The sequence below is a fragment of the Sprattus sprattus genome, assembly GCF_963457725.1.
Source record: "Sprattus sprattus genome assembly, chromosome: 18".
NCBI lineage: Eukaryota > Metazoa > Chordata > Actinopteri > Clupeiformes > Clupeidae > Sprattus > Sprattus sprattus.
The window spans coordinates 14214510-14240921 of NC_137916.1; the positions used below are offsets into that span (position 1 = coordinate 14214510).

Consider the following 26412-nt stretch of genomic DNA (forward strand, 5'->3'; position numbering starts at 1 on the left):
GACATACAATAATGATACAATAATGATATAACTCATAAGACATGATATTTTACAGTCCATCTCACTGTACTCCCAACACACAATTGTGTTACACTTTTTTACACCAAGGCACACTTAATGCACCTTTAAGTACAATTACAAGAGGTGAAACAAATCTGGAATATCTCTGACTACACTCTGCTATGTATAAAAAAATCTGCCAATTGGCTATTCAGTTTGTAAACATAGCAGCGGTATTGTAAATGGAATGATTTCTGTACAGACAGACAGATTCATGTTATCATGTGCAGTCAGTTTTATTTCTGAGGTTTATTTTCAGGTTTTTTTTTTCTTAGAGGCTGTTGACACACACCTGGTCAGGTGGAATCTTGGTTTCCTGCGACACTGCCTGTCTCAGTCTGGAGACGGTGCTGTGGAGCGGCACAGCAACACCAATCCTCATGCAGTGAGAGTACTTTCCCTGGTACACGACGGTCACATAGAGGGGCCTAGTCAGAAAAACAAAAGTGAAAAAAAAACAAACCTATGAATTAGTGTTTAATCCACGAATAACAATCTATATGTTAAATCTATGTCCTTTTACAGTGTTGCTTTTATGACAAGCCTTGATTAACCTTTAATGATGCATGCCTTCCTAAACAGGGTTTTTCCTCCCAGCTGAAGGAGACTTAAGAGACTCAAGGACAACACTAAAAATTTCCTCAACATCTCTATGGTCAACAGGGGGACATTGAATTAACTATTAATTCGACTTAAAATGTAATTGCATTATACTAATTTCACAATAGTTGGCCACTTGAATTTTACCTGCATTCTAATGGACAACTTTTGTTTATCCTTCTCCAAGAGACTAGACATTGAACATTTCAATTGATGCAAAAAAAAACAGCCAGAGGCCTCTCATTAGTGAACTATGGAAACACCTACCTTGTGTGTGGTAGAGGAATGGGCAATGAGATGCACAAAAAAGGATCAAAGGTATTACTCTGCTTCTGACAGTGAGGACAGGTGAGTGAGGACCTGGCAGAGAGAAAAGGTTAATTACAAATGGATTGGGCAACAGAATGAAATGCAGAGAGCATCCTTACCTCTAGATGAAAACATTGAAAACTACTGACCTACATTGTGTTTAAGACAAAAAAAAGTTCTAGAGACTGAAAAAAATGTCTCCAATGTCTCTCAACCTCAAACGTTTACCTGATGGTGGTGCTATTGATATTGGCACTTGAGGCAGAGACATGAAACTTCAAAAGAATCAGGGTACTGTCGCTGTTATAAGCTCCATTATGTGCCGCGTAAAACGTTGCCGTGTACAAATGAACCCAACGCTGCTTTTTTACAAGACAATTACAATACAACTAAATGTGGCGTAAAGTGCACAAAATCCAGTGTAAAATGTGAGTGAAACACAAACCGCTCTCTAGGCCTTTGGATCGGCGTATTTTACACTGCCTTGTGACACCTACGTAAAATACAGTGAACTGTTATCACCCAATCAGTAAAGAACAATTGCACCAAACGTACCTATTCCATAGCAACGTTTGGCACGCTATTTTGGTTTGCCTAAACAAAAGCCCAAGTATGCGCCAAGCATGTTATTGTCTAACCAGTAGATTTGCAAGGGGAATAAAATGTTATGGAAGAACAACTAAATAAGCACTCATGTATTAACCACTGGTTATGAGTAAGGTTATATCTAGCTCTGAGTGAAGTGGAGAAATGGTGAAAGCACCAATCTTGCAATCAAAGTCACAGGTTCACGCCCATGATTTGGGAAAGGTTTTGCTGCAGGCAAATCAAAATTAGCTAACCTTTGCTGATATTTTGCCTAACCCTCTGTTGGTACAGCTTGAACAGCTGTATATGGACATGGGGGAATCAGATTGACAACCTGTCTTATGTGGTAGATACGGAGCATAGACTGACTGCAGATTAGACGACTTTATCCAGTAAAGGCATTGAGTGGGCAGAGCCTGGGCAAAGTGAATTAGTGGAAGGTTTGGTCGAGCAATCCCTTTGAACTGAAAGCTTCAGACCAGATTACAATATTTGAAGATGGCAATATCGGCACAGGTTCTGGACAGTGTTTTCCAAGAGCCCTTTTAAAAGGAATAGTTGTGCTTATTTTGTAAACATGTATGTAATTTCATACTGCATGACCAAATTGCATATTAAATTGCCAATTGCAAACTGCATTGCCATTTGAATAGAGGCCAAAAAAACTCTAAATAAATATCATGAGGTTGATTTGAAGTCTACATTTATTATTATTTTTTTAATTACGTTGTTGTTGTGAACTGCAACGCCATTAAAATATATTATTGCAGTGCCAGCTGTTAACACTATTAATCAGATTAGGCCTGAAACAAGGATTATGCATTTTAATTAAAACTAAATAAAGACAAGCATCTAAACATCTAAACAACACAAAAACTAATAGCAGAGATTACACATACCTATATTGGGCCTGAAAAAGTTCCTGTACAAAAGAACCAGTTGAAAGAGATGGAGATGGTCCTTCCAAAGTGTCATCATGTTCTTCTACAGGAGGCTATAAAAAACGAACAAACATAGCACACATGTATATTCAACAATAACACAAGAGGTACAGCACACATGTATTTTAAACAGTAACACAAGAGGCACATGACGATGGTGAAATATTGAGGGCGATCTCTTCGTGATGTAATTCAGTGGGGTCCAAAAATGGGAGACCACTTCAAAACTGAGCAAACGTGTCAAATTTAAGAAAATTAAGAAGTTTGTGGCATTTACCATTTACTCCTTTGTACAAAAGATCAGATCTCCTTTAACTGTAACCGTTAAAACATCCCATGCTTAATTTTCAGTGGGCCACTGCTGTCTGATAGTTAAATTACGCATGTGGACGTATTGTAATTCAAATTAATTTGTCTTGTCTTAGTTTACCATTGTGTCAGTTGATGCAGCCCTGAGTAAATTGGTGTGTGTGTGTGTGTGCTGGCCAGCTACTGTCATGAAGCGCACATGATTGTTTCACAGATTTTAAGTGAGCATACATAAAATCAATACATCCGACCACTGACTGTTTGTAAGGGGACATTTTTTGAATTGCAAATACGTACAGGTATCTTTAACAACTTGATGCCAAAGGACATTTTAACTATAGATGTAAAGGGTAAGTGTAAAGCAGAAATATTGTTATAGGTAATGCAGTTATAAAGATCCCAAGTTGTTTGTGCTCAGCACAAAGACTTTGAACGGTTTGTTAGATTTGTATAATATATGTATTTAAACAATCAGGTCATTTGCACTACAACAGAGAATATTCAATTCTTCAATCTCATGGGATGCTTTAAATAGGCATCTCTGCCTTTATTATGGGCCCAGATAAGGCTGTTGATCATGCGCCCGGATAGACAAAGTTTCCATTAGGGATGAAACGGTACGGTAACATTTCTTATAGTTGGTATTTAAAATGAAAACCATGGTTGATAACCACGCTTTGAAATACAAATTAAATAAGGTCTAGTAACAGTCTCCCAGACGCAGGCCTAGCATGCAAACGACAGTTTGTTTCTGTCAGTGAAAACATTACGGAAGGAAGTGACAGGCTTGGGAGATTCTTTGGGAAATTTGGAATTCGGGGAAGTTGTCATGGTTTGTCTGCCAAACTTGCTAATAGCTTGACAATGATGTAAACTGAAATGTTCAGTGTTGCCTACTCTACACTACAGGTTGTCAGTAATGTAGTGGAGCTGCAGCAATTTTTGGCCTCAATCTCAGAGCTAGCTAGAATCAATTCTTTGCATGTTTGTATTTGAATATTCTTGAAACAGAACACTGTTTAGACCAATTTATTTCCTTCTCATGTATGGATTTTCAAATGTAACTAGTACGTGACGGCATAATCTGTATTTATCTGAAGTTCAGTAAGTAGCTGAACTCTTACAAAGTCTTGAGTCAATTAGCCTATTGAAAGAGTATGCTGTTCTTCGACAAATTCCATGATGAAAACTCCAAGCCCCTTTTCTTGGTTCAAGTTGCTTCTTCAGAGTAAGAGACTTGTGGAAGACGGCGTAGCGAAAGAATACGTTTATTCGAACGCTAGGTCACAGTAACCTCGGCACAGTAGGTCACATGCCACAAGGCGCGTCTTCTATTGCGAGGAAAGTATTTTTCATCAGACATATAAGACAATAGCATAAACTGTAGGGGAAGGGGTGGGTGGAGGTCAAAGTAAGGGGTGTGCTTGACCAAGGGCTATGGCCAGGTAGGGCCATATAGAAGCTATTATGTTTGGCTTCGACCATCTTGTCGTGGCTGTAGATAAAGGCTAACAAGTCTAATAGTTCTGGCTTTAAGACACACAAAAGCCAGGAACCGTATTTGATGGCTTGTAACATAGACAAAAGCCCAGGAGCCAAGCCTCATGGCTCTGGCCTGGTGTTATTAAAACCATAATTGGGGGCCTATTTGAGATGTGGTCTGGTATGTGGAGTTACGGTCTGATATATGAAACTTTGCTGTGAGAAGGAACTGAACATTGGAAAACTCTGCTATTTAATTTGCCCTCTTCACCATTTTAATAATATTCTAAAATGACCTTCAAATGACCTAGTTACAAGGTTTTAAAAGACTTTTAAAGACTTTTAGAAAACAACATGCACAAGCAGACTCAACTACTCACTTTGCACTTGATTTTTGACGACACATCCTTTGGATTATACAATTATATTAATGGCCACATGGTGACACCTTTAAATGTTAATGGACATTTGGTATGGTTTCATATTTACATAAGTTATTAGCCATGATATTATTTAAATGTCTATGCACGGTGCTCGTATTTCTTTTGGGAAAATGCATCTCTAGTTATTAGTGTGATTGCCTCAGCATGACGCAATCGCAACTACTGTTCTTGTTCAAGCCCCATTAAGCGAGAATTGTTAAGTTGTAAAGCGTAGTTCACTTTTACACCACTGTTGTGAATACAAATCACGCTTTGAGACCCCCTAATAGACAGTGGTACACATTTATTTGTTAACACAGCCTAACTGCAATGACGTCCATACAGCGCTAGCCTCATCTTATAGCTAGATGAAGGGACTAGTTGTTGTTGTGTGAGGTGGTGCCATAACGCATCACGTAGTTCTCGGGAGATGTGTCACACCCTATCCACCAAAGTTACATAGAGCAATACCATACCAAGTGCCATTCTGCGTATAAGTCCGTTTACCATCAAAGCGATTTTTAAGCCATTATTTTAAGGTGAAATTGTTACATAATGTTGCTTTAATGTTTCTCTTCCTTATTATTATCATTATTATTTAGGGTGACCAGACGTCCTCTTTTACCCGGACATGTCCTCTTTTCGAGACCTAAAAAATGCGTCCGGCAGGGATTCCAAAATTGTCCGGGATTTTGCCTCGTCGGATATTTGTGTGTCTCAGGGTCTTTCACAAACTAGTTATTACGTCCTTACAAGTTTTGGAAAGGGTATGTCGTCCCTTACGTTCCACCTTTTTGCGAGAGCTCTGGCTGTTACAAAAGCCATAGAAGTTATTTGTTCGGTTGCCCAGACAGAGCAAGTTTCAGATAATGACCATATTTGGTAATTGCGTTGGTCATGTGACTGCACTCCACATGGTATAGTTTTAGGTTTTGCTTCATGGCATAAAAAGATGTAGAGGCAGTTTGCTTCGAGCAATAATTTCACATAATTGAACATTGGATTTTGTTGAATATGTGTGCGTCCATGTATACGTAAGTTTGACTTTGTATCCCGTCATTATGTGTTTATGATAGTTTAGTTTGCTCATAATTGTAACAAGGAGTGTAATTGAATTAATATAGCATGATGGCACTGTTCGTGAACTCGCTTAGCATAAACTGCTAATGTACAAATACGAGTGTTGAAGTGTACCTATGCTCACTTTGAGCGGTCCTTCATCTAGCGTATATGCCCTTGTTGATATTAGATTAAGCCAGTAGCATGTCATTACTTAAGAGGTTGAATTCTTACCGTTAGCTCCCTGTATAATTTATTATTTAAATGTCACTACAGCGTTGTGTATTATGTATATTTCTGTTTGTACTTTACTTTCAGAACCACTCACAAAAACATACAAACATACACCCACCTACAATTAATTCCATTCGTTTTTGTTTTTTGCAATACAAGGTGTGAATAATCAAACTTGATATCCAAGTCTCCATTCTTTTCCATTCTAATCGGGTGACCCTTAGTGATTACACATTTCCCGAACCCCCTCTATAACACTGGCTGTAGAGAGAACTGATATTGGTCCCAGTGTTGCCAACTTTTCGGTGAGGAAAGTAGCTGTAAGCTCTCCGAAAAGTCGCTAGATCTCGTAATCAACGAATTTGCATAATATGCGAATAAGCTGCGCATGCGCACAATATGCAATTCTAGGCGCGGTAACACTTATAGTTTTCCCGCGAATACAAAGTTCTTATATTTTGCTGTTATTTAGTCAGACTGGCCGTGCAGGCACTATGTGAGTGGAGAGGAGACCATGACAGCCCTCGCTGTTGTCAGCTCTCGTGAGATCTGTTGTAGCGTGAACTGCAGAACAGGATATACAAGATGCTTTTTCAGTGCTTTGTCAACACAATAATCCACCAAATGACAAAACAGTGGCTAGATTTGTCGCTAGTCGCTTTTTGCTAATAAAGTCGCTAAATTGGCAACACTGATTGGTCCACCGCCTTCCAAATGTTGCAAAATGTATGATAATTATCCTCCAAATACGATCATTTGAGCCTTAGGTACGATACAGTACTAAGCCATTTCATTATGGCAACACTGAGCACCTTGCCGCCTCCAGTAGTTGCATTGTTTACAATAGTACATGACATCTGCATGTGAAAAAGATGTGAAAACTTTGTCAGGGGGGAGGGGGCGGGGTCAACTGCATATAAAAAAAATGTCAAAACTCCGTCGCGGGGGAGGGGGCGGCAGGCTTTTAGCTAGGCATGCGTCCGTGCGTCTTTTGGACACACTGTTCTAAAATAATACAAAAATTGGACGCAGTACTTTTAGGCAGACGCCCTACAGACGCCTTAAGTTTTTCGTCCCTTTTTTCACTCAGTCAAACTTTTTTTAAACGTGTTCACAATAACTCTCAACATTGTTCAAACGTTAATGAGCGTAATCACGTTGTAACACGTAAAACAACAGTTTACCGCTATTAGGGGTGGCGAGCCGCATGCAGCTCTTTGCCGGCTGACATGTGGCTCGGCTCCAGCGCGAGTGCTGCTCACTGACTTTTCTCTTGGTGTACAGAATTTTCATATTGTAAAATAAACATCTAAAATGCATATTTTGCACGAAATACAGACAAAAGGCTGTCCGATTTGAATGGGTATTTATTCATGTATATTGTGTCATCACGCGATCTTGAGAGATGTCTTCAAGTAACGTTAATGTTCCAAACATGAAACATTCTAATGTGTGCACCCAGTCGCAGAGTTACTAGCCAGACTAGCAGTAGCTACTGAAAGAATGCCATGGATCCAGCAAAGCGTAAAGCTAAACGAAAATATGAAGATAAACACCGCACGTTCTTGCCTGAATGGAAGGAATGTTTTGCGGAGAGAAATGGAAAACCCCTCTGCTTAATATGCCAGACATCACTGTCACATTTTAAAGCCTCAAACTTGGAGCGCCTGACAGCGCCTTCTCTCCACACACAATGCTAACATAGCCCAGGAGTTCCTAAAGGCACAGAGCTGTGCAAGCACAAGGTACATACTTTGAATTGAAACGTCAGTCAGAGAAACAGACTCGGCTTTTTTTTTTTTTTAAATGTACGAAGTACTCTGAAACGGTCACGTTGGCATCGTATCATTTGTCATGGAATATTGCTCGAGCAAAAAAAAGTCATATAGTGAGGGAGTTTGAAAATTGAACAGAGGATATCTGACATTAACTATAATTAGCACCAATCTCAGCAGATGTCTTCAATATGTTTATTTTTGTGCCATATTTTAAATCTACATTTGTTAATTTCTCTTCCTAAAACCCACTAGAGGACACTATTTAAAAGGTTATTTTCAAAAAAAAAGGAGGCAACTGCTGTGATTAGGCTCTTCTCCAGGCACAGTCTGTTTCTCTGCTTTGTTTTGATCACAGTCATTGCAGAGCAGGAGGCCTCACATAAATATGTGGAGGCAAAGGGTATAGCTGCTCCTAAGCTTTCTCTCCCAGGTCAGGGTGCTCCTGCTTCACACATGTCCAAAACAAAATCTCAGCGGATGTCTTCAATATGTTTATGCCATATAATAAATCTAAATTTGTTAATTTATCTTCCTTAAACCCACTAAAGGACACTATTTAAAAGGTTATTTAAAAAAAAAATCTTATGGGGGAGGATGCCCCCAGACCCCCCTAGTTTTGCTGGGTCACCGGGGCTTCGCCGCGTTAGGTTCAATTACAAAATGGACCCCCCCTCAAAAAATCCTAGCTAAAAGCCTGGGGGGCGGGGTCCTGCGACGAAGTGTCATCTTTTTCACAAACTCAAATCTGGTCACCCTATATTATTATTGTATTATAATAATAATAATAGTAATAATAAGATGAACTTTTAGTTAATTACCAGGTGTTAACTGTGCGGTGCATAAAACATGCTTAAGCACATTGGTGTTTTTGACATCATATCAGTTCTTCAGCTTCTATTGCTATTTCTAACTCATTTTTGAATGTTTCTTACAAGCACTGCTTTTACCTTAATTGAAGGTCCACTGTTTGATGGAGCGTTGTTGAGGTCTTCATGCACTCGGTCCAGCAGCCACAGAAGGAACTCCTGCGCGTCATGCTGGGCATTGCCCCTGTACTGCATGGCACTCTTTGAGACCGCATTCTGATGGAGGGAAACACTTTGTTAGAATATGAACATTACTGAAACAAAACATATTTCATATTATCTTAAAACACTGCAGTCTGGCCATTTTTTATAGATATGGGAGGGGAATGGTGTGTCTGGGTGTCAAAATAGGAGGTATCAGTTTGAGGGGATATGACTGCTAATTAACCTGGTTAGAATTCTGACACTAATTTAATCACATTGAATAAATGCTAAGTATGCCTGTCTCCGGCACATTTCACACATGGCTCAGCAAACAACCTTATGTTCCTAGCTGGGATCAGGGGACAGATTTGTTGGCTCCGTATGTTGACCATTGATTCATTCTAAAAAATATGTTAAAGCTTTAGTATATTGAATTCAATGAAATCTAACAACCAGGTAATAGAAAAATAAATGTCTTATGCCATCGCCTTGTGATTATGCTTTTCTAACAAGGCTATTTTAGCTTTCGGATAAAAAACTGAGATTGCTCAATCTTCCAATCAAGGTTATGACCTCAAACATTTAATAGATCTACTGTTTGTGAGAAGTTGATGTCAAAGACTTTTGAACTGTGCTCTCACCATGAGACTGAGTTAATTTGCACCCATGTACACATTTCCCCCCACATTTTACTTATACCATTTCATGTATAACTTTTAGGTACCACTTTACAATAAGGCTCCATTATAAAGGTTAATAAATAAGTTATTAATTCGGTTGTAAACCCTTTGTAAGTCATTAATAAGCCCTTATAAATGAGTTATAAACACAGTTTTTATAAATCGATGCAGGCTCACTATTTGGGAAGATCCCCATCTTGGCAACCCACTGCCTATCCCTTAACTGGCTCTACTAGCCCAATTGCACACCCCCTACCATTCTTGTATCTGTTATTACCAGACCCGTAGATATTAAACCCCAGGAGGGGTTCAAATAAAGATCGGGATTCTAATAGACGCTGGGCTTCAGATAGTAGCCGGGGGCGTGGTCAACACGGACAAATAAAGACCCGGCCCGAATACAGGCCGGGGGTAAAATAAAGTAGCCTATTTTACTAGCCTACCAGCATCAGTCCATTGGCACAAAGTAGACATCACAATTGAATTGATTGCATTCAATAAATACATGTTCTCCTCATGTTTAATATTTTTGGCTAATTTCATGGGCTGTTTGCCATTTAAAAAAAAAAAATCCCATGTAGGACAACGAGGCAAATTTGTTATTGTTCATGAAAGCGCGTCTGGCAATTTGTTATTGTTTAGCCTAAATGCATGTATCGTAGCCTACTGTTGTTTATCTGTAACGTTTTAGTTGGCTAGGTTACTTTTTCCAGAAGGGATCATAAAGCAGTAGACTATGGAATGAGGCAAAATTTTGATATTAAATTCAAAGAGAATGCTGCAGAACATTCGAGAGATAAAGCAGCAAAGCAGTTTGACCTTGACTCAAGACGAATTCGATACTGGAAGAAGCAAAATAATTCACTGAATGCATCTAAAAAGACCAGAGCTCGACTAGCAGGTGGAGGTAGAAAGAAGGTTAGCCTGGATATGGAAACCAGCCTCGTCGAATGTACTTTTTCAGTCCGCGAAGCATAATAGAGTGTCTAGAAAAATGATTAAAAACAAAGCATTTCCTCCTTGACTGACAGTGGAGACCATAAATTAAATGTTCATTGTTACGTTGACACTGCGCATAAAGTGCTACATGATGTGCAGCAAGTGTTGAAAGCATATGCAATGAATGATATTAGCCAACTGTAATTACCGGTATGCCCATTATTTGATTTAAATTATAAAATTCTATAACAGATGATAAGTAAGAAATGAAGGCCTGCCCCAAATAAAGGCCGGTGTGCTGTGCAGCCTAAGTAAATAAAAGCCCCGGCCACAATTTGAGGATTTATGGTAACTTATTGTTCAGATATAGGTTTATGCAACAGAAACAGACGTAAATATAGCTGCAAGCAGCGATGGCGGTTTCCTCCTCCAAACATTGCGAACCAGGGAAAAATTTAATTTTGTGACAATTTGTCACTGTATAGAAAAATCCATGCTGCAGACTTGCCAATGGGATATTACATTTCAAATCCAACATTTACAATGCTTTTGCCCTGAAGTTTAGACTGAGTGGAGGTTGTGTGTGTGCGCTTACCCTGTGTGTCTGTGAGAATGTATGTGTGTGACACCAAGCTGTGTGTCTGTGAGAATGTGTGTGCGTAAAACAAAGCCTGCGCGTGTGTTAAGGGGAGACTGAGTGTGTGAGATTTAGGAGCCGCGCGGATGAGGAGACATAGAGACATTCTATAGAGAACCACCCTAGCAAGTAGTCAAGCATGCATGTTTCAAATATTCACCAAAAATCTACTTTTCATCTTACAGTCAACTTTTTTCAGATTTGTGTACTAAACACTCTCAAGTGTCTTCATATGAACTTGTGATTGAATCAGAGTTTAACTTTTTGACCTGCAGATGTGTAAAGCAGTATTTTAGCATTAACAATGTATCCAATTTGCTTTATATCAATCATTTTTCAAGAAATTAAGTTGCCTTTGCACATGGGAACATGTTGTAGTGTCTTCCAAGTGACATACCAGTTTGGTGTTGATATCTCAAAGATTAGCTGAGATTTGAGACACTTCCTGTTTGGCTGCTTTTCTGCTGAATTTGAGTGGCTGTACCGGACAAACCATATGGTAACTTTTTGTGAAATTCGGCACAATTATTAAGGACAGTCCCTTCTTTATTCATACAAAGTTTCATGTCTCTCATTATACCACTCTAGCGCCACCAACGTGTCAAAGTTGGACTTGTGTTAACACACGCAACTTTTGAACCGCATGACCGATTTTCAAAAATGAGGTACCATTGGATTCCCTGAAACTGTGATATTGAAGTGAAGTGAAACTTTTTGAAGGTTTTTGATAAAATCCAAAATGGCGGAAAATCCATCATGGCGCAAAATGACGTCATAGGGTGCGTTGAACTCGTGCTGGTCCAAGGATTCCAAGGATGCCTCATTTTTGAAAATCGGGCCAACGGGACAAAAGTTACGTGTGTGAACGTACGTCCAACTTTGACCTGTTGGTGGCGCTAGAGCTCTACATCTGCCTACATGAAACTTGGTGAAATGAATCATGGGACTGTCCCCAATCAGTGTGCCAAATTTCACAACTTTTTACCAGACGGTTCTATGGGCTGCCATAGGATCCCAGCAAAGAATCATAATAATAATAATAAAACATAGAAACACAATAGGTTTCCTGCAGCTTCGCATGTTAGGTCCACACCTTCAACCTAGGACTCAGTCACCATCACCATCATGTTAACCCGACAGTGGGTTCTTTCTCACTGGGTTGATCAGAACATATCTGCGCACTTCAGGCCATTGATGAGACATGTCCACTCATCCACTCAATCGCAAATTTCCCATCATCGTCAGTGGTCCACCCACTTTCCTTGGGATCTGGCACGGAGGGTTGGGTCTTAGAGACCAGACTGCCTCCATATTGCAGCCTGATAGTTAGCACGCATTGCATGCATAAAGAGGCAATCCTCACACAGTGGGAGTTCACTGGACTCTGCTTCACCACGTCTAGCACAGAAGAGTTGGTGACGAAGGGTGTTCACATCTGTTGTGCGGGTAAAATGCACATACATACGGCATGTGATCTCTTGCTGCTCTTCAAAAAGCTCATCCCACACATCCTAAGAACGTCCAAGCTCACTGAAGGCCTCTTGGTAGGCCTTGTCAGTATTCAGTAGCTTCAAGGCGCCCATCTTCCCACGGCCTGCAAAGACACTGACGGTCTCACAACCAGTGAAGGCATGCATGCCAAGGAGGGCACCAGAGACACCACTTCCTAGCGATTGGCCAAGCTTCGTTATGTAAAATAATCTGGTTCTATTTTGGGTTCCGCATTTCTGATAGATAGGACTGAATGTTCTTATTGAATCCTAAGGATAGGACTAACACATCATCTGTGTCCTCAGCAGTGATGACAACTGCTTTGTAGTGATGGGAATTTCGATTCACTTAGAAGATTCATAGTCCTTTGAGTGAATCACTAAAAAGATCCGAATCTTTTGAGTCCTTTGAATCTGAATCAGTAGAAATTTTGTCGCTGAATGAGCCCAGCAGCCCACTCCCTAGTGCCTAATGCGCACGCTCACAGCAAACCACTGTAATGCAGTTTTGAGGATATCCAGGGGAAATATGCAAGCACACACACACACACAGCCACACAGAGCACGGCCTGAAAGTAGCGAGAAAGAGAGCGAGGTAGATGAAAAAATGGAAGAGAGCGAGGTAGATGCCATGCCAATTGTATCGACTCTCCGTGAGTATCCGACTGACATTGGAAATTTCCCTGAGAGTTGACTCAAATGTCAAACGTTATATAGTCTCCATGGGCAAACCTACGGGCCCCTTCCCACTGAATACCGAGGATAACCACTGCTTTACAACAGCATATTACGTTTGCAAAACCAAGCCTGGCTTGGAGTTACCAAGGACATGGCTATGCTTCTCACCCCAACTAAATGTAGCCTACTGTGAGCCCTGCTGGCTCTTTGCTTCGCTAACATGGAAGACAAATAACTGGTGAAATTTGTCCAGGAAAATTCATCAGCATGAGACATCCACTGCTCACACAGCAGCATGTGTGTGGTATATGACCATTGGCGTCAGAACAGAACGATCGATACGGATATGGAGGGACATACTTCACGAGGCCAGCTTTTGGAGACAGGTACTACACTGTGTGATTAATGTTACTCACTTTAGCTGTGAACAACATTCCCTTCAGAGGACATAGGGAAAAGGTAGGGGAAATTAACAGTGGTAATTTCCTTTCCATCATTGAGCTACTGGCAAAGTATGACCCCGTGCTTGAAGATCCGATTAGCCGTCAAGCTCGCTCGATCAAGTATCTAAGCCCACTGATACAAAATGAATTAAATTAACTCCTTGCCAAACATGTTCAGAAAGACATCATAGACTGAATACGATCAGCTCCATTTTTCTCAGTAATTATGGATACAACGCAAAATGTGGGGAAAGTGGATCAGATGAGCCAGATTTACAGATATGTCATAATTGAGCAAGATGCTTGCGGAGTTGCCTGTGGTATTAAGATCAAAGAGTCATTCGTTGGATTTCGTGAAGTCACTGACTCCTTGGCCTGTGAGCTTACTAAGGAGATAATTGCGTCGGTGGAGGACAACGGCCTAGACCTTTCCAAGTGCAGGGGGCAAGGATACGACGGGGCTGCAAATATGCAGAGCATTTACAGTGGTGTCCAAGCAAGAATAGCTGCCATAGAACCAGCTGCCGTGTATGTGCACTGTGCCTCGCACAATTTGAATCTCATCCTTAATGATGCGGTGAAGATACAAGAAGTGAGACAGTTCTATGACATTGTTCAGCGCATTTATGTATTCTTTGGGCACAGCATCAAAAGATGGGCAATGCTCACAAATAACACACAATGTGAGGACGACACAAACGACTTCAACATAACACTGAAAAGGTTATGCCCGACAAGATGGTCATCACGTTACGACGCAGTGACCGCTCTGAGACATCGTTACACTGAGTGATGAAGGCATTGGCAAAACTTTCTCTGACAAGCCAAAAGAAAGACGATCGGGATGAGGCTGCATCATTGAAACACACAATGGGGAAATTCTCCTTCGTTTGTCTTGTTGTCGTTCAAAGCAAAATTCTAGAGCGGACTAATGTAGCGTCAAAACTTCTGCAATCACACGACATGGACCTGGCCACAGCAGTGCAGTTACTGGACTACGCCATCAGAGACATATCTGCATTCCGAGAACACTTCGAAGATGCCAAACAGACATCAAAGGGCCTTTCAGAGAAGTGGGGTGTAAACAAGACATTCGAAAATACTCTGGCAAGAAAAGTCAAAGCGCATTTTGATGAACTGTGTCAAGATGAACGTTTAGCAGATGCTGAGTCTTACTTTTGTGTGCATGTGTTTAATGCCTGTCTTGATATTGTCATTTCTCAGTTGACCCAGATATTCAGTGGTATAAGATCAACAGTGGACCATTTCAAAGTCATACAGCCCGAGACACTTTCCACCGCAACAGACGAAGAACTATTTCAGCAAGCAAACCGGTTGGTGGATTTTTACAAGGATGACATAAAGTTCTGCTGATTGTCCAATATAATTGTTGTCATTCCATGCATGTCTAAAACACTGCATTTAACAAATGAAGACAGTCCAAGAGCTGACGAAGATGCTCATAATTGAGAATATCTGCATCACTGCGAGTTTCGGGGAAGTTTGCACGGTACTCATGCTTTTTCTGACAATACCAGTGACAGTGGCATCTGTGGAGCGCTCCTTCTCCAAGCTCAAAATTATCAAAAGCTACCTGAGGAGCAGCTCTCTTCTCTCTGGACTTGCAATACTCTCAATTGAGAATGCCTGTACATGAAGGACTTAATTGACAACTTTGCTCAGAGGAAAGCCCGGAAAATGCAGCTATGATGTAAGTAAGCACATTTTTATCTATTTAAATGATCGGGTATTGCCTTTTAGTTTTTATTATGTCTTTGGTCTTTTGGTGTGCAGTTTGGAATTTGTTAATTTTAGTGCGCCGTCAGCAGTTTTTTTTGTGTTGTGGTGCTCTTGCAAGTCGTCTAAATTCTACTATGCCGTGGGCCTAATTACCTATTGCGTCATTTCGCGTTGTAGCCTATGGGGGGGGGGGGGGGGGGGGGGGGGGGGCACTAGGATCATGTGGCCAAACCCGTTTCTATCAGCCTTCAGAACTGCCTGCTTGGCTTGTCCTAGGTTGCAGGGCTTTTTTCAGATGTCTGAGAACGTTTCTGACTGCTGCTAACATTATTCAGAGACAACAAACTTCTAGATTCTAGCTAACAGCTGACCGGTTAACGCCTACCGGTGTTCCTAGTAAATGTTCGTGGGCGTTAACCGGTCAGATGTTAGCTAGAATCTAGAAGTTCTTTGTTTTGATATGCAGTTCAGTTTATGTATTGATATGCAGACCATAAAGATAATGATTTTAAATTAAGTGCAGAATGAGCCTTAAACGCTTCGACATTACCCTCGCGTGCATGAAATAGCAACCATTTTCAGGCAAAAGGTTCTATCTCCTTGGCTAAGAACCCCCTTGGTTCTATATAGCACCGACATGAACCCTTTTTTCTAACGGGTTGGTCAGATTGATGCGTTGGAATGCGTTGATTCGTCAGGGTTAACGCATCCCCATTCACTTTGAATGGGGTGACGTCATCCTTTGCCGAACTGAATTGTGGCTCCGTTTGGTTCGTGTGCGCTGCGTTTCATGCTTTGCTTGCGGCAAGAGTTGAAGAATGTTCAACTTTGAGAGGCAAGGCGACAGCACAGGCGCTAGCCAATCATATCCCATATATGCTCACGTCTACAGAGCGGCAAGCACAAAAAAAAAGATGGCTGACCAAACTCTGTAGATGGTCGTATTTATACCTCGCATTGTTTGACTTTTTTTTGGTTAGATTTAGAAATAGACACTGTACAATGTAAAAAACCCTTTATTTTAACTGAAAAATACGTATCATAGGATTTGTGAGGTGTCTGAGCACCCTATCTAATGATAGCATGCTACTACTCACATGGTAAAAGCTTGCTAGTGACGTGATTGGTTTGTTGACCTGTCAATCTCACTATAACGTCTCCGGTATCAACAGAACCCCACGCGCCAGACTCCTCCTCCGCCATCCGTTGGATCAACGCATTCTAACGCATCAATGTGACTGCTCCGTAAGAGTGTACGTACCAGGCAAATGAAGTAGATCACATTCACCAGTGGCAGAATGAGAGGACCCCGTCCGGGCTAATAAATGCAATGAGAATGCCATAACGAAGGAAGGAAGGGCAGCCCAATGAAAAGCGGGACATTATCCTAATATGCGTGACAAAGGCTTAAATGGCTGCACAGTTTAACCTTAAGCAAAATTAGGGCCAATAGTTTTCCGCGAAAACGGAAAACGGACGGAATACGCGGAATGGACCATCTGAAACGGAATGGACCACTGAAAACGGAATTGCAACTTTTCAAACGGAAACATAATTTTGTGCATCAAAATTGCCCAAAACCCCCTGTATTTTACCCTGTAAGACTGAATTTCTTTCAAATAAACACAACAAAGATCGCAACAATGAACAAACATTAATTAAAGAACAAAAGCAGTCAGAAAATGTCACGTCTGCGCTGAACTCTGCTCCGGCCACGCCCCCCTTCTCAACGGTAGTCACGCACTCACGTTCATTTGCTCATCTTCCCAATCGCATTAAAAACTAAAAATGTTAAGTCTTCTGTTGTGTTGATGGCTGTCAAACAACAATCTAAGAAGGGCACGTATTATTCACTGAGTTACCAAGCAGTCTAATTTATGGGGACTAATTAGCACTGCACTGAATTACATTACCATGAGTTATTGCTACACAATAACAATTACACAACTAATATTACTAGATACATATAATAGTGGACATTACACTAGGCAACATGGATCTCATTCATATCTAATCCAGTCGATATCTTAACAGGATTGAACCCATCTTTATTACAACGTATCAACATAAGAACAGAACATAGCTAAATCTCCGCTTAGCATCATGCTAATCACTACTAATAGCACGAGCAGGTAGCCCACAATTTGGTATTTAATACACGATATATCACAGAAGCAACTTCATGAAAACCCTTACTTTCATTAAGTATGCACATAATGCCTCACATACAGGTCGAACAATGATGATTTACGCATTGGAAATGTATAAGGCACAGTATGGTCAACTACTTAGCGACAAACTGAACTTGAGGGTGCTGCACACGCACGCAAACAGCGTTGCTAGGCAACATCACTATCAACAGAGTTTTTCATACAGTTAACGTGCGGAAGGGCATTATACGGCTGTTTTTTTTTTTTTTTGACACGGAATCACGGAATTACCAAAAACGTGACACGGAATTTGCTTTTTTTTGACGTGGAAAACTATTGGCCCTACAAAATCAAACACATTTTTTCCCAATAGTTGCAACATTTGACTTATACAATTAATTTACAAATAATTGAGTTAATGACCAAATTATATCACTGTTTGATGATATTAGCACATGTGCGGAAACTAAAGCGCTGATCAGTGTAAACAGTCATATAGCTTAAAAATATGAAAAGCTGTGCAAGGGTTATCATATATAAAGAGTTATATCAGTCCTATATACAACTTAGTATAAGTAAAGTTTTGCCCCCTCAGATGGTACCAATATGTTGTCTGGCCCATGGACTAAATCTCAATCTTCTCGAATTTGTCGCAGCCATGACTAATATGTTTTTCCTTAAACGTACCTGAATTATAAAAGCCATATATCTCTTCTACGAAACAGTGTGGTTATTATTTGCCCCAGTACATATTAATCATGGTTATATGACATATAGAACCGCCAATGACCAGTGCCCAGTCATTAAGCATTGAACAGCTGTGAAGACAACAGCGCTGTCTTGTTTACCAATTACGAGAAAATATCTGCATTTATAGTTGCGAACTATATACTAATACTAAGAGCTATGCAATGGTTGCAAGCCTTGTCTTTGGCTGAGCTGCTAATGTAAATTTTTCTGCAGATATCAGGAGAAAAGAACAAATTGTTACCCTCAGTGTGAAGTCTGTGTCAGCAGCAACAAGAAAGCAGCTCCATGAAAAATGGAGGAAGTCAAAAAGGAGATGTAGGGCAAGAAATAAGGACACTAACACACCAGTCACACCTATGCGTTGGAATGCGTATAGGAGTCAGGGTTAACGGATCCCCATTCACTTTGAATGGGGTGACGACATCCTTTTGCCGAACTGAACGGAGCCGTCAAGCTAAAAAGGCACCGGATGCCTAAAAGAGCCCGGGTGATGTAATGTTGACATTCGAACGACTCTTGAGTGACAGTTGCTATGCCAACGCCAATACGTCACCTGAGCTCTTTTATTCCTCATAACGCGATTTACTTCAGAGCATCTCGCATTGAACTTCGCTACCTGAGACCGGCTTGCTTGTATTTGACCTACAATAAACCAACCAAAACAACCATGTGCTTGATGTTTGACTTTGGTAGGAAAGTTGTTGATTCGCTAGTTTATTATAGTACCAAAGTAAGCACATTCCATCAACTAGCTCGTGCTAGTGAAACGAGCTATCTTGTTAGCTTGAAGCTATTCATCTGTTGTTGTGCTAAAATTAAGAAAGTCCTTAATGTGTTGTGATTTTTAGACATATCTGACGGCACCCACAATTACATTTGAACAAAACAGGGCATTGTTTGCACAACATTTTACTAAAGCACAACGGGGGATTGCTAGCTTTGATATGCTAGCGGACATTGCTAACTTACAGAATACCAGCAGGCAGGTGTAGCTAAAACTTTTTAGTCGCTTAATATTGTGCCTAAACGAACACTATGTACCCCGACACTTTTTGGCTATCAGTCAGAGAGTCTCAAGAGTTGTTCGAAAGCCATCAGCTACTTTTTAGTCGCTTCATATTGTCGCACAAAAGGAGGAATTGCTATTAGCAATATAGATGCTAGCGGCGAAACCTGTTGATGTGTGCTTACTTACAAAAGACCGGCAGCCAATATTAAGCGGCTAAAAAGTACCTGATGGCTTTCGAACAACTCTTGAGACTCTCTGACTGATAGCTAAAAAGTGTTCGTTTAGGCACAATATTAAGCGACTAAAAAGTAGCTGATGGCTTTCGAACGACTCTTGAGACTATGCGGTGACCGGGTTACGTAATGCTAACGTTGGCATAGAAACTGTCACTCAAGTGGTGTTCGAAAGTCAACATTACGTCACCCGGGCTCTTTTAGGCATCCAGTGCCTTCTTAGCTTGACAGATCCACAATTCAGTTTGGCAAAGGATGACGACACCCCATTCATAGTGAATGGGCATCTGTTAACCCTGGCGCATCAACGCATAGGTGTGACCGGTTTGTAAGGCTATACTTGAACTAACCCCACAGTCACCTCAGGACAAGGCTAAGGCCAACGACTTTCCGCGATAACGGAAAACGGTTGGAAATCCTAGCAGTACTGCAAACAAGGGAATGCGTGAGGACTTCATCCTTGATTGCATTCAAATGTGCACTGTCAGACATACCACTTGAGAAGATCGCCAAAATGAAGCAATTCATGGTCAAGCACTGCAAACAGGGGGGAGCACTACCCCTGGCTACGCCCTGAGGCAGACATACATACCAAGGCTGTTTGAGGGAGATTTCAACGCCCTGAAATCCCTACTTAAGGATAATCTTGACAACTATAAGTTGAGACAACTGACATCTGTGATCACAGTATCCTCAATGTTGTCGCTGGCATTCGACAGCAATCTGATAGCAGTCATGAGGATGGATGATGTCATCATGCCACCTTGAGCCAACCTGTCATACAAGCAGTGACGAGCGTTGGAGTCAAGTTTGAAGACATCATTGCTTTTGTCTCTGACTGCAACACATTGCAAGAAAGCGCAGAGATGACCCAGCATCGGTGTTCTCGATGTCTGTATATGTTCTCTGCATGGCACATGTCCTCAACCTGGCTGGGGAATGCTTCCAAAATTGGGCTGACTTCTCACACACTGCTACCCTGGTCACGTGGTGAAATCTGCGTTCTTCAAGAAGCCTGGAAGGAAGAGTCGGTACTTGGACTACCTGGCCGAGTTCTTGCCATCTGAAGAGGTCAAGCTTCCAACAGTGCCTGTTATAACCAGGTAGACCACCTGGTTTGCTGCAGTGCTATACCACATTGCACACATACCTGTATCACAGCTTTTTGAGACAGAAAACTGAGTGTGGCAAGTTATTTTTATTAAATTCAACTTGTTTTCTATCTAAATAATATATAAAACACTAGATGCAGTGTTGGCGAAGTGACTTAACTTACAAGTGTAACTTTAAAACGAGGCCTACATTTAGCCTGGCAGTAATTTGAACAAACTACATTTCTAACCCTGAAGATATATAGTTAGATAGATGAATTGTTCTTAATATTACATGAATACATTGCAATATTGTTTTGTTTTCAGTTTGATGATGAAGAGAGCAGCCTTCTTTCAAAAGAAGATAAGGACAGAGGATGAGGAAGAAAGGTGAGTGGTTGGCTATTCACTACATTGCCAATTGGCTATATTCCTAAATAAAGAGTAAATGAAAGATAAGTGCTTCAATGTTTCCTACAGTCCTAATTTCTCTCTTTCTCTGTCATAACATTGAAGTAGTGCTAGGTCAGGAGGGTCAGGAGATAGTAGGTAGTACATTGACTTTACCAACGTTAAATGCAATTATTGTAAGTCGCTTTGGATAAAAGCCATCAGCTAAATAACTGTAATTTAAATGGCTGTAATTTAGGTGACAGCGCTGAAGGCGTCCCTGGTCCTACTTAAGGATAAGAACCTTGTGAGGGACAAGTGGAGTGCATGGATGACCTCCGACACCGGGCTAAAGGCACTCTGAGGTTGATGTCTGGGAGAGGTTCAAGAGATCGGTAGGATATATAACATATTATACACAGTTGATATATATATAGATCACCTAGTATTATAATAAACTAACTATATATATACATTAACTCCTCAAAAAGTTCTGAAACGTTATTTCGGTCGATTATCCCTCCCCTTTAATAATACCAATTGGTAATGTATATCACCTAGTATTATAATAAACTATATACATAAACTCCTCAAAAGGTTCTGACACATTATTTTGGTTGAATATCCCTCCCCTTTAATAATACCAATTGGTAATGTATTGTATATCGTTGGAAAGCCTAATTAGTTACCTTTACAACGAGGTACAACTTGTAAGGAATGTGCATTCGTGGAATGAGCAACACAGCTAACCATGGGGGTAGCGGCCCAAAAAAATGTGCCAAAATCCCCTGCAATATTCTTCACTCTTGTTTTGAGCTTCAAGTGCTGCCAGGTGTATGCCAGTCACAGGTGTGTGACTGGCACCTAATTGGCTCATAATTGACAGTACTTGTGTGCATGGGTCTGTATATTGCAGTATGTCCACTTTGTTGAGTTTGTGCGTGCTCCAAGCATGAACATGCCACGTTTTTCCCTTCAGGATAAGGCCAGTGCAATTGGGCAACTGGAAGCTGGTGTCCCGGTACGCAGAGTGGCAGCACTATTTGGTGTCATCCCTGGTACCATTTCCAAACTTAGGACCAAGTTCTGTGAGACTCGTGAAGTTAAAGACAGACAGCGAAGTGTCCGTCCCAGGAAGACCGGTTCTTCACCCTTGCTTCATCGCAGGCTTTCTTCCAGAGAAAAACAGGCAAGATTTTCACAACGGTACCACAGACAGACCTCTGATCAGACTGTAAGGAACAGACTGCACATCAGGGATGTGCACAGGAGTGGGCTAAGGTTGCTCTGGCAACTGCCCGTTTGCCCTCCTCAACTGAAGTTGCCCCTCCGAAGGAAATATATATATTTGCGATCAGGGGATGGGGGCAGCAACGGTCACACACCAGTCACGCCTATGCGTCAGGGTTAACGGATCCCCATTCACTTTGAATGGGGTGACGTCATCCTTTTGCCGTACTGAACGGAGCGTCAATTCAGTTTGGCAAAGGATGACGTCACCCCATTCAAAGTGAATGGGGATCCGTTAATCCTGACGCATCAACGCATAGGTGTGACCAGTGTTCGAATTACGGGGGGTACCGGGGGGGTCTGACGGTCCCGATTGAGACTTGATACCCCCCAAATGGCATTAAAATGAAACTTTGGGGGGTACCGAAAATTATGTATTTATTCTTTAAATTGCGTGTTTAGAAGTGTCTTCTTATTTCTTAAATGCGTTCGATGTTTACTATGAGTAATATACTGACATTAAAATTCAAACACCCTTTGAATGGACTGTACCATTAACACGTCTTCAGCGGTCTTTCAACGTCTTCTCTATGGCTTGACCTCAACTTGAACTCGTCGTCTGACTTTAACTTGAACTTGACGCGCTCACCACTTCAAGAACACCGACGAACAGGACACTGATGGACCGAAATGTCTAAGCTGTGAGGGGATCTACTCGTATCAAGGTAAAGGTTTCTACGGAGTTGTGATGTATATAGAAAGTATACATACCAATTGTTGTTTTAAGTTCTGCATATTGTGTTGTTTGATTAACAGCCGCCACGGAATGGTTAGGTGCTAATCTATTTACGATGCTAGCTGTGTAGGCTGTCCTTAAAATTAAACTCTTTGTTATGGTATTCGTTAATCTAAGTGTAAATGATCCCGTACACTGACGGCAATCTGACTTCTGATCTGACGCTTTTGCACACATCTGTAGTCGGACAGGTGTGAAGGATATTATCCCAGTGAAGATGTAATTCAAGTGTTAAAAAAAAGACAGTTCCTGCCTACTGTCTATTCCACCAACAAACGTTAATACAACAACAAACTTGCGAAGCACCTGTCCAACTACATACGTGCGCAAAAGCCTCTGTTTGAACAGTACGTCGTCATAAGTAATTTCTTTCATATTTCATTCACAGAGCAACTATGAGCAAGAAACGAAAAGCCACCGACATAAGGGACTTTTTTGGTTCTAAAAGAAGAGTAAGTGTATTGAGCAATGCATAACAAATGAAGAGGTTAAGTGACTAAGAGAAGACATATGTTGCACTTGCAACCTTATAAAATGTTATTTATGAAGGACACAGATACTGTGGAGTCAGGGATGAGGCAGAGCCAGGGAGAGAACACTGAACAACACTGAACAACACAGCCAGGAGCAGCAGGCAGAAGGGAGACAACCAGAGGAGGACCATGAGCAGACAGAAAGGATAGAAATTGAGGACGGGGCATCAGGGATAGGGCAGCAGGAGGATGTTGAGCAGGCAACAGGGACAGAGCAAGATGAGGACATGGGACAGGACCATAAACAAGCAGGACATGAACAAGAGGTGAGATGTTTTTAGAGTGTGATAACTGCAAGTGCCATCACATGTGTATTTGTGTATTTATGAATGTACTGTAATGTGATTTATATTTTGAAGGCAAATGTGGCTGGAGCAAATGAGGAGGCAGGGATGATACCAGATTGCTGGACGAGAGAACAGTGGAAGGGCTGGAGGGAGAGGAATCTGTGGTTATATTGCAAATATGGCAAACTAGGATGCCATGCATGCAGGGAGGCAAAGACCTTGTTACTCTCAGCAAAAGTTGCAGGTATGCATTTTTCATCAGAGTGGGTAAATGCAGAGGTAGGCAGCAGTTGTAAAAAAAAAAAAACACTGTCGAAGAAAATTTACAAACATAAAGATAGTGAATCACATCTGAGGGCCTTAGAAATTCAAAGCCAGAGGCAAAAAGAAATTCTGCCGACAAATGTGCTGACCATCAATGCCAATTTGGTGAGGGAAACAATCAGTGCTTTCCGAACAGCATATGTAGTTGCCAAGGAAAGGTTGGCTTTTAGGAAGATGCCTTCCTTAATGGCGCTCCAGGAGCTCAATGGTGCTGAGGTAGGACCTGTGCACCGTTCCGACCAATCCTGTGCCCAAATTGTGCAGCACATTGCCACGGAAATGAAAAAAAAAAAAAAGATTACTAAAATAAAAGAAAACAACACCAATCTGTCCATCACTTTTGATGAGAGCACATTATTTGGCCTGGCATACATGATTATGTACATCAGATGCAATGTGACAGGGGATGGGGATGTGGATAATGTTTTCCTGGACCTTGTGGAGTTGACAGAGGGGACTGATGCCAGATCCATTTATGAAGCTTTAAGGGAAAGCCTTAGAGTAGCTGGGTTTGACGATGATTACCTACAGAGACACCTTTTAAGTGTTGCCACTGACGGTGCCTCTGTACTGACAGGATCAAAATCGGGAGTCATCTCTAGACTAAAAGTGGATTTCCCAAAGGTCAGGTTCATCCACCGCCTGGCTCACAGGGTGGAGTTGGCAGTGTCCGACAGTCTAAAAGCAGTTGGACACTGCAGCCATTTTGAAATATTTATATCTAAATTATACAGCCTTTTCAGTCAGTCCCACAAAGCCTTGAGACTACTCTCAGAGGCAGCTGGAGATTTGAATGTTGAGCTCCTGAAAATTGGACAAATCTTTACCATTAGATGGGTGGCAAGCAGTTTCAGGACAGTCAGGGCTGTCTGGCATAACTACCCTGCTCTTGCAAAAAATTTCAAAACTGAAAGTGAAGATGGAAATCAGCCAGACAGAAACTGGAAGAAGTACCTTGGGTTACTTAAGTATTTCACAAGTGCCCACTTTGTGAATGACCTAGGACTGATGAAGGATGTCCTTCGCGAGCTGCAAAGCCTGTCACTCAAACTTCAAAGAAGGGAGACATCAATTGTCGACAGCTTTCAATTTGTAACACAGACAGTAGAAGTCCTTACTGCTCTCAAAACATAGGGTGGCAAGTCCACAAGTCCACATCAGCAAGCCGCAGTTCATTCAGTCTGTTGTAGACAACCTCAACTCACGCATGCCTGCTGATGAGTTGGTGAAAATGCTGGAGCCTCTTGAGAAGTCTGCTTGGCCTGAAAACCGTGCTGACCTAGTGCTGTATGGGGAGGCAGAGGTCAGCAGATTTGCAAAATTACTTGGGGAGCCAAGCAGGGAGACTGTGGAAGAGTACCGCGACTACAAGTTGAATGGGAAAAAGGAGAGGGGTACTCCTGGGGGTACTTTCTGCACTCAATGATACTGACAGGAAAGCCCGCAACAGGCTCCGGGTTACCAGTTTAGCAGCCCTACTCAGGCGGTGGGCCGAAGCCTCGTATCTGTTCAACTTTGAAATTTCCGTGCTGTAAGTATTAATTTGATCAGTATTAGACCGTTTTAAAACATGTTTGTTTTCTAAACCGTCTTTTTCATACGTGAGTGATGGTGTAAATAGTTTTAGTAATCGTGATCTGATTGGCTAGAGCCTGTGCTGTCATGAACATCTGTCATCAGTTGATGCTGCTGATTGGCGGCTCACTGGCATGTCCCGCCTCCGGCCAGTGCCATATGACTTCTTGATACCAAACGCCAGTTAAAGATTTAACTCCCTCTCGTCGCGTTGAATGCTTTTTGGAGAAGGACTGAATTGAGGAAGTGAATCGTTTAATTTGGATTAAATGAGTTTGGAGATCGTTTGACCCAAAATTGGAAAACGTGATCAAAATTCGATTAATTGCACAGCCCTAGCGGACAACCATGTATATGGGGGCAAAGACCTACAAAATCCAAAGGATTTGTTGAATTCCTGATCAATAGAGAATTGAGAACAATTGATAAGAATGGATAGACGAAAGTGACATTAATGTCTTAAATAAATGTTGCCACCATCAGTTCCAAAAGTGCCTGGGATTCTTCTGGGATACTCACCAGATACTTTCTTTCTCTCTAGCAGAGATTTATTACAGAGATCTCAGCTGCTTCTAGCCTCTGGCTCAATGGAACAGTCAGAAACTGACACTTTAGTCTTTAGTGTGCAGTAAGAATCGACCAAAT

General features: G+C 41.3%; 1 protein-coding gene across 1 annotated transcript in view; it reads right to left on the reverse strand.

Annotated features, from left to right (window-relative positions):
- usp31 (ubiquitin specific peptidase 31) overlaps positions 1–26412 on the reverse strand; it is a gene marked incomplete at its 3' end in the record, with an annotated part of 74147 nt that overhangs the window by 41228 nt on the left and 6507 nt on the right. Inside the window, exons 2-5 of the mRNA XM_080855885.1 lie at positions 8730–8864; positions 2457–2551; positions 928–1020; positions 353–488 (exon numbers count right to left, since the gene is read on the reverse strand). Coding sequence (XP_080712011.1) covers positions 353–488; positions 928–1020; positions 2457–2551; positions 8730–8864 — 459 coding nt within the window. The remainder of the gene's footprint in view (positions 1–352; positions 489–927; positions 1021–2456; positions 2552–8729; positions 8865–26412) is intronic.